Below are 9,687 nucleotides of genomic sequence, written 5' to 3'. Positions count from 1 at the left end.
CTAAGGAGTTATTCAAGGACCTCATCAGGTACATTCTGTTTGCTCAGACCGATCAGGAAGCCCTGATCTCATCCTGTCCAGGCATGCCCTGCTGGTCAGGCCACCGCCCCACCTCCTGCCCCGCTCCGCCCCGCCCCCGCCCCCGCCCCCGCCCTTACACCCAGACCACTCCCCCCTCCCCGGCCACACCCCCGTCTGGGAGGCGTGGCCTGACACCGACGCACAGCGCGCTGACGTCTGCGCGCACCGCCCCCGCCGGAACCTGTTGCCGGCTTGAACCGCAGCCCAGCGGAGCGGAGCGCGTTGAGGCGGGCGCCAACGGCCGGTGCGGCGGGCGGGAGGCGGCGGCCTAGCGGGTGCTCGCTGTTCCTGCACACGGTGTGGGCTGCAGCCGCCGGCTGTGGGAGTCGCGGGCGTGGCGGACCCCGCCATGATTGACTCCGGGCAGCTGAACCGATGCGGCGCGGCCGACTTCTACGCGCACTACGAGTGCCTGTGCGCGCTGCAGGACTCGGTGCCGCTGCCTGCCGTGCGCGCCTGCCTGCGGGAGGGCGTGCTGGACTTCAACGCCGACCGCCTGCGCGTGGTGGACTGGGCGCCGCTCCTGAGCACCCTCAAGATCAACAAAGACCTGCCCCTCATCTGCATCAGGAGCAGCTTCCAGTTGGGGCTTGGGGCAGCAGGTTCGTGGTTCCCGCCTGCGGGGCCCTCGGGCGGGCCGCGAAGCGGCTGCTCAGGTGTCAGCGGCACCCTGGCCTAGGAGCGGTGCCTGGCGCTGCGTGCGTGCGGCGCCCTGGGCGTGCGACTTGCGACCTTACTCCCCGGCTGGGCGACCCTGGGCGAGTCGCTGAGGTGTCGGGGGTTTGTTACTCTGATGGTTACGGCCCTTATGACCCAACCCACTTTGTGTGTTGATTGCAAGGATTCCCTGAGTCCAGGATGCTCAGAGTGCTTAGGAGTTTGAGAGCCTTTCTGCATTGGGCATAAGAAAGCATTTTTACGACTTATTTGAACAAAAAAATTGTGTCTAGAGAACACAAGAAATAATTATTGTCATCAATTAAATATCGATTTTTCTACCTTAAAACATTGGGCAGATGTTAACATATTTTATTGGATGTGTTTATTTTCGGGTATAGAAGTACGGAAACAGTAAATTAATGCATTTCAACCTCTATTTTCAGAAATACGGGTGAAGAAATTTTGTAAAGTGCTTTACAAGTATATGGCGTGTACAAGGATAGGGTAATATAGTTGGGAATACAAACCCTCTCGATTATTTAAAAACTGGTAAATCACAATATTTGACAAAACAATGTTCTTTCTAGTAATTAGCACAATATTCTGGACATAAGAGGGGAACCAAAAGAAGCTTAACTTTTCTCATTAGTAACTGTCAAATGAGCGTAAAAGATTTGGTAAGAGATGAATGTAGAAAGTAATGTGTTAGCTTCAAAGTGGAGACAGATTTTTCAAAAGCAATGTTTTGGATCTATTTTGAAGAGTCGCTTCCTGGCCCTTCAGTCTCCATTCCTTTAGGCTGTTGGCTGAAGCAACCATGACTCTTGAGACTTCCTGCCATATACAGTGATTGTGACCACTCTGCTTCTTGGGGGATTATATTTAAGATTACCTACTAGGATGCACGATCCTATTTCTTAATGCTGTTTCTCCATTTGTTTGTTTGGTTTTTTTTCCTTTTCAAATGTAGGTGTAGAATCTACTCTTCCTCCCTGGATCACAGGTTTAAAGCAGAAAAAAAAGGAAGAAAAAATACATATATGAGGAGACAAAAGGCATTCCATCTTCTACCATTCGGGGACAACTTTTTTAAACATCTCATGTAGTTAATTCTCATTGTGCATTCCGTATTTGTAAATTCAGTTAAATTTAGTTGTTAGTTTCTTTAAGAGGAGTTGTCATCTCAGGAAATCACACAGGTATCGGAGGCAGCCGATAGCCTGAGTTCTAGAGCTCACACTCTGATCTGGGTGGGGTAGGTTACTGCTTGAATTACAGTTCTTTCCTGTACAAAGGCATGAGAACAACTCTGCTGGATGCTGAAGATGAGAGCAGGTTGCTCATATCAGTGAGCTTGTTCTGCATCCTTCCTGACTGAGGGAGGCAGCTAGCAAACAGCCTTCTCTCCCCTGTTGTGGAAGCAGCATGCCAGGATGTGGAATTGAGGGGGCTCAGGAAAGGTTTCTCGGGGGAGGCACCATCCTTCAAAGAATGTACAGAAGCCAGATGAAGGGATGGAGCGGTCTGAGCAGAAGTCTTGGAAAGAGGAGAGAGACTATGGCAGGCAGATGGGAACTGAGACTGAGGGTTTCAAACAGTTCAGACTAGCAGTGTGGTGGGAGCAGGCCAGATCAAGTAGGGTGTCAGGGAGATTGGTGTTTCTGCTGAAGGGCACAAGAAGCCACGGAAGGATGTTGAGATGGGCAATCTGCTTTGGAGCTCATGGTAACCTTCGCATGGGAGGCCAGCTCAGATTGGAAAAAGGCTGAATTGTAATCCACTGGACTAATGGAGGTGAAGGGTTAAAGTCAAGACGCTGAAGAAGAGGACTAGTTAGCAGAGGGAGGGCTGTAGGCTTGAGTGGCACTTTGGAGGACAGCACAGTAGGCGTAGTGGTGAGGAGGTCTTCTGTGGTGCCATCTTGATGTGTCCCAGTGTGCAGATCAGAGACAGGAGGATGGCTAAGTGAAGGTGGGAGAGGCCTGAAGACTGAGAATTACAAACAGGAAAGGGTTTTGTAAAAAATGGATGGACTTGAATATGTTTGTATCCTGACAGAAAGTTGCCAGCCAGATTTGTTTAAAAACCTGACCTCTCGTCCTAGGCTCCAAGGTCGCCACTGTCTTTGACCCCTTCTGCAGGGACCGCTCAGCACACCCTGCTAAAAAGAAGTAGCTGCAGCCTCGGGTGTTAGATGTGTTCCGTACCCTTGGAGGGACTGGATCATAATCATAACAGAAATCAAAAGCAATGAGCGGTGAGAGGAAAATTAGACTCCAGGGAAGCATCCTTATCTTGACTGGTATTTTCCACTGAATATAAGAAAAATGTGTTACAGCCCGTTCTCTTCGTATATTCTTTGCTGAATCTTCTTTATCTCTTGCATCCAGTAGGTATGGGCTGTAGATTAAACCTTTTTAACAGTGCTTGTTCATCCTTTAATACCTTTTGCACACAAAAGTGCCTCCCTGGGTTTACCTCCTCTGAACTGAGTTGCAAAATCTGCCTACTTGAGTTGCTTTTAGTTCATCTGCCTACTTCAGTTCAAGTGATCCTTTCTAAAGTGAAAAATTACACTTAAGTGTGGTTGTGGTGCACATCTATAATCCTAGCACTCTGGGAGGCTGAGGCAAGAGGATTTCAAGTTCAAGCCCAATCTGGGAACCAGAGGCTCTCTCTTAAAAGAAAAACTGAAAAAGGGCTGGGCATAAAGAACTCAAAGAAATGAGACCTCCCAAGTTCTTGACCCAATCTAAAAATGAGTATCTGAGATTAATACATACTTCTCAGATAAAGAAATACAAACAGTAAATAAATACATGAGAAAATGGTCAACCCATCATTGGTCATTCGAGAGATGCAAATTAAGACAACTGAGATTTCACCTCACCTCAGAAAAAATGGCTGTTATCAAGAAGTCAACAAATAACAAATGTTGGAGGTGGGGCTGTGGGGAAAAAGAAACCCTTCTCCACTTTGGTGGGAGTGTAGACTGGTGCAACCACTGTGAAAATCAGTATGGAGATTGCTCAGAAAAGTAAGACTAGAGATTCCATTTGATCCAGCTATCCCCCTTCTGAGTATCTTCCCAAAAGAATTAAAAACATCATACCAAAGTGACATATGTGTACCCATGTTTATGGCAGCACAATTTGTAATAGTTTAATCTTGGAAACAACCCAAGTGCCCATTAGCTGAGGAATAGATAAAAAAGATGTGATTTTTTTTTCTACAGTTGAGTACTACTCAGCCATAAAGGATAAACTGGAGACTTTTATAGGTAAATGGATGCAACCCAAGACCAACTCAAAAGTGAAATAAATCACACTCATGTGAAACACTGCACTGTTTCCCTAGTGTGAGAATCTGAAAAAATGAATAAGGTCCAAAGTGTACAATAGATATTATGAAATGGTAAGAAATTGTTGGAAAGGGAAGAGAAATGGATGGGAAGGCCAAACTAAAAAAAAAATACATACATACATACACGTATGTATATATATATACACGTATGTATATATATGTGTGTATATATGTATATGTATGTATATGTATATACATACATATACGTATGTATATACATACGTATATGTATATCCAAGATAGTCGAGTTAGTTACACTACTGATTTCTCTTTGTTCATTGAAAAGAAAAATTTGTGCTAATATTGTTTAGACAAGTAAATGCCTGTATTTTGTACTCTTGAGTAGCTAATTTAAAGATAACAGTACACATTGTATTTACCTATTGTTACTATCCTATTGTTTTGAATTTTTCTCTTTAAAAAAAATTTAAAAAGGGCTGGAGGAGGTAGTTCAGTGTGATGTATATGCATATATGCATAGTACTACAGGTACGTTTAGAAGTTCTTAATTCCCAGTGCTGTGAAACAAAGGATAACACCAAACTTACAGTAGTGCTTGAAGTGAGTCACGCACAGAGCACAGCCTGCGCCCTCACAGGAACACAGGAATCTGAGCTGCGCGCAGTGTGCCATACTTAGCCCAGAGGAAGGGCCTTTTGGTCTGCTCTTTTGCGAAACAGGTGCCTTTTCCTATCCTTGTCTTCAGGGCAGGCTCTAGCAGTAGGGCATCTTTCCCCAGCCTTCCAGGGCAGCTCACCGTGCCAGCATCAGTTCTGGTCTGCATCAGTTGACGGATCCTCCCTCCTCCTGGGCTTTCTTCAGCATCCTTCTCTCCATTTCCAGTTCTCCTCTGGGCATGTGGAATAATATTATCTCACCTGCACTATTCGCAGGTGTCAGGCTGGGATGCTTTCACACAGGCCACTCTCCCCCAACAGAGTGGGCGCATCACTCTGTCTGGCCCCATTTGCATCTTTCTGGGTTCCTGGTTCTCTTGAAGCCATGCCTAGGGCACAGCTTGTTTGCCTGTATAAGAATGTGCATGGTTTGTGTTTCCATATGCCACGTGGGTTGACGTTACCAGGTGTCTGTCCTTAGAAGGACTTTGAGGGCCTGGTTCAGTTGTATTCCTAAGCTCTGAGCAGATGCTTCTTGATAAACTGTACTTGAGATCACTAACCTTACAATAACTCTGCTTTAGGTTCTAACGTAAGTAAGGTTTGCAGAAGCCGGGTGCCTGCGATAAGATCCAAAGATATGACCTTCCAGCTATGTAAAGCTCTTAAAGGCTGTTTAAGCGTGTCAAGCATGCTGAGGAACCTGGCGCTAAATGGGCTAGTCCTGAGAGAGAGAGATTTAACTATTTTGATAAAGGTAAGCCTTCTCCCATGGGACCTGCAGACATTCGAGTTACTTGGGGGGGAAATATTCAACAAATTTTTAAATTTTTTCCTTTATTAAGGGATTGAATAAATCTACTTCTTTGGTGCACCTGTCTCTTGCACATTGCCCAATTGGAGATGGAGGCTTGGAAAGTGAGTTTAAATCTTGTTTAATTCTCATCCCATTAGAGCAGTCTGGTATTTGCCTGCATGCCACGCTAATCCCTGTCCATGTCCTTCCCTGCCTGCTGCCTCTAGCTGGTTTTCCTCCTCTGCTCGTTCAAACCTTGGTCTGTTCGCACTTGTTCTGAAAGCTGATCATGCCGATACTCTGAATTAGCTTTATTTCAGGTGTATTAAGCCACATATCACACAAATATGTACTGCTTAGTATTCTCATGTTTTTTGTGTGTGCTCACTTTCTAAGGTGAAATGTTTATGGGATAGGCAAGATGTAAAGAGAAAAACTAGAGCTAAATAAGTAGAACATTAGTAGTACACTTTCAGTGCAGTGTAGCGTGTTCTAAGCTAGAATATATGCATAGTACTACAGGTACGTTTAGAAGTTCAGCTAACTCTGATGAGGGGAAAGTCATGAAAGTGATCACAGAGGGTGGCTGTGATTGGGTCCTGAGTAATTAGTGTGTGTCCATTGTACGGAAGCCCGCATTTTAATTTGAGAGAACAGACAGAGTTCAAGATTCTCTGTCTGCAATTGCCCAGTGTGGTAGTGTTCTAATATAGCAGTGTAGCATCTGGTATAATTTATAGTGGACACTTAAAATTGTTGAGGTCTGTCTTTGGAAATGAAAAGAGAGTTACGCTTTTTAGGTTTTTCTTTCATCACAAAAAGTATATATATAGTACTTTACTGTGGAAAAGGAGTAAATTTGCAGTATTTATAGTGTTCACTTTTAGCATCTGAGTAGAATTAAACTGTTGTTGTACACTCTAATAGCACTTTGTTACAGACACATTTTTGAATGTACCAGTTGCTTGAGAAGTTAAAAATACAATAGTAAACTACGATAGACACAAATGGGTAGCCAAGATTGGCCAAATTAAGTTTTTCATCTTGTTATGTGTGTGTATGTTTTTTCCTTTTAGTTATTTGTCAAGGAATAAAGAACTCTGTCACTCTTAAGACAGTCAACTTCACGGAGTGTAATGTGACGTGGCAGGGAGCAGATCACATAGCCAAGATCTTAAAGGTAGTTTGTATGTTCACAATCGGGAAAATGTGTCACTGTGATGGAATCACGTTAATGCTTTTGTGTGAAGTGGCAATTATTTTATCTTTTTGATCATATAGAGCTTTCAGTTTTAGTTTCATTAAAAGAATGTGACCACTATTTAGTTGGGTTCAATCACTAAAAGTAATCCTTGTGATATTTACCACACTCCCACAGGCTTGAACCACTGATGGTATAAGCAGATCTAATCACTCTTTTTGATCCAATCATTTTATTAGTCTTTTTTTATTTTTTTTTGGTCTTTTTCCTTTTTATTGGTACTAGGCTTTATTAGTCTTTTTACTAATAAAATGAATAAAAAGCCACCCAGTGGGTCTGTCTTGCATGTTCCAGTAGTGATTCAAGCTGCCCAGCAACAAGAAATACAAATTACAACCCCATTGTGAATGTGTTCAAGTATAATGCATTGTATTAGCTTTCTGTCTTTGTGATAAAATGATTTTTATTTTGGCTCATGGTTTCAGTGTGTGATCAGTGAGCTCTGTTGCTTTGGGCCTGCAGAAAGTCCAAACATCACAGTGGGAACGTCTGTTGGAAGAGGCCACTCAAGTCATGGCATGCTGGAAGCAGAGAAAGTGGGAGGAGCGTAAAAGAGGAAAGGGCTGGGTACCAGATGCAGTTGCCAATGTCATGTCCCCATGACGCAGTTCCTTCAGCTGGGCCCCATCCCGTTTCTGTCACCTCCCAATAATGCCATCAAATTATGAATCCATTACGGCTGAATCCACTGATAAAGTTAGAGCTCTCTTGATCTTCTCAGAGTCTTACTTCTGAACCCTGAAATAGATTGGGGAACATTTTAAGCCCAAACTATAATATGCTATCCTAGCCTCTGAAGGTACAGTCATGACCGTCTCATTATGCAAAATGCATTTAGTCCATCCCTAAGGGTCCCCAGGTCTTAACTGTGCCTGTATTACTGCAGAGTCCAAGGTCTCTGACTCTCTTCTTCTTAGCTATGCAAAATTCAAAAAGCAGGTTACCTACTTCCAACACTCAGCAGTGGGACAGGCACAGAGTACATCAGCATCCACGTGCAGCATCCAGGGCATGTGGGGTGTGCGGTGCATTCCAGCAGGCCAGGCCAGCTCTCCCTTTATGGCCTTGCTGGTTGCAGCCCAAATGGCATTTCTTGGGCTGGCTTTGCTCACTGCCCAAAGCTTGCCTTGGCCGATAGTCCACGTTACTAGCATCTGTAACTTCTGGGGTCTCTGCTGTAGTTTTGTTTCATTGTCATAGCTTCACACATCTCTTGTCTTGGGGGTGCTGTGGGGACACCAGCCATGCCACACATTGCCTGGCCTCTCAAGCCTTCCTTTTAAATCTTTGTGTAAGCTCTGTGACCCCGTCCCTCCTATACCAGCTCAAGCAGTAGCTAGGACTCCTTGTACCATAGCTGCAGGGGCTTCTGAGTGCCTGGATGTGGGACATAGTAAAGTGAATCCTAGGGAAACAACTCCTAGGTGGTTCTGTGCAGGCAGGTACTCCAGAGCTCCCTTCTGCCAATTCCTAAGAGTCCTTCCAGATATTTTTCCTGTTGTCCCAAGCTTGGTACTTGGCGTATTTTAATGTCACTAATCTCTCCAACAGCAACACATGTACTTCTATCCAAAGTGCAAGTTTTCACATCTTTCCATTCTGCTTTGCTTACGAGTCTCACAGTAAGTCTGTGTAAGCCACACCCATGCCACTACCTGAATTCTATACTGCCTTGAAATTTCCTCTGCCCGATAACTACTGTATCACCTTTAATGTGTACTCACGCAAGGTGCCCACGCATAGACCAGAGGTAGACAGTTTCTCTGCTGGAATGAGGACCCACTTCCCAGTAGGGTCCTCATGCTGTGCAGAGCTTCTGAGCACATATTACTGTCCATGCTCCTTGCAGAATTCTCTTTTCCAGCTCACAACAGAATTGTCCATTAAGCTGCTTACAGCAGTTGGCAGCTTCTCACAAACCAGTCCGAAAGGCTGCTGAAGCACATGATCAGGTACATTGCTAGCAGTGTCCCACTCTCATCACGAGTTTTCCTTGTTAACCAGCTTTCTGTCCTGGACAGAGCACTTGAGAATAACAATTCAGTGGAGGTACGGTTCCTGTGGCTCTCAGTTTCAGTCCATTGTCTGCTGGCTTGGTTACTTTGGACCAAGGCAGGGCAGAACATGGCAGTGAACGTGGGTGGAGGAGGCTGTTCAGTTCAAGGTGGTCGCGAAGTAGAGAATGAGAGCACAGTCCTGCAAGGGCTGGGGGACAGGGTACAGCTGTCAAAGCCACATCAGCACCTGGTTCCCGGCATTCCCCACCTCCCACAGCCAGTGTACCGTTCATTCTTCAGGAATCTTCCCTAAGACGCTTTGAGCTAATTAATAGATGATCCTTATCAGGGGATCAGGCTCCTTTTCATCCTCTGGCCTTCCCAATGCTCAACTGGCAACCAGGCCTTCAGTACGGCGAGCTTTTGGGGAACAGTTGGAACGGCATGCGTTAGGAAGGGTGCTTCTGTGTTTTAGTTACTGAAAGTTATTATGGCACTAAAACATGCTGTTACAGTCTGCACCTTACCTAAATGACTCAGACCCCTTTTAACTGCTGTAACATGTAATCAGAAATCACTATATTTTATAAATAATGTTTTTAAAAACATAATTGTGCTGATCATTCAACAACTTGTGGTTTTTATAATTACTGTATTTGGGCCTTAAATGACTTAATTTGATCTGAAATCTTTACGAACTCATGACCTCACACTTGCCAGGCAGGTGCTTATGCCACTGAGAGAATTCCCTGGCCCTGAAACCTTTTTTGCAGTTTGTAAATAGCAGAGATAGACAGACTGGTTTGTGGCTGAAATCAAGCTCATCACCTACTTTTGTAAATAAAAGTTTTTTTGGAACATAGCCAGTTGTTTACATGGTAACTATGGTTACTTTTACTCTAATCCAGGAAA

At 44.6% G+C, this 9,687-nt stretch overlaps 1 protein-coding gene across 6 annotated transcripts in view; it reads left to right on the top strand.

Annotated features, from left to right (window-relative positions):
• Window positions 1-245: 245 nt before the first annotated feature.
• Cep78 (centrosomal protein 78) overlaps window positions 246-9,687 on the top strand; it is a 35,943-nt gene continuing 26,501 nt past the window's right edge. For 3 of the 6 annotated variants that reach the window (XM_063249519.1, XM_063249513.1, XM_063249512.1), the window contains exons 1-4: window positions 247-683; window positions 5,306-5,478; window positions 5,567-5,639; window positions 6,594-6,697. In XM_063249519.1, coding sequence (XP_063105589.1) covers window positions 431-683; window positions 5,306-5,478; window positions 5,567-5,639; window positions 6,594-6,697 — 603 coding nt within the window. In that variant the 5' untranslated portion in view covers window positions 247-430. Of the gene's footprint in view, window positions 2,999-5,305; window positions 5,479-5,566; window positions 5,640-6,593; window positions 6,698-9,687 lie in introns of all 6 variants that reach the window. The other 3 variants (XM_063249524.1, XM_063249518.1, XM_063249526.1) reach the window with 2 other exon arrangements.

This window comes from Cavia porcellus, unplaced genomic scaffold, assembly GCF_034190915.1.
Source record: "Cavia porcellus strain 051 isolate PalLab524CR breed Dunkin Hartley unplaced genomic scaffold, mCavPor4.1 scaffold_1, whole genome shotgun sequence".
Taxonomy (NCBI): Eukaryota; Metazoa; Chordata; class Mammalia; order Rodentia; family Caviidae; genus Cavia; species Cavia porcellus.
This window is presented reverse-complemented; position numbering and strand designations above follow the sequence as displayed.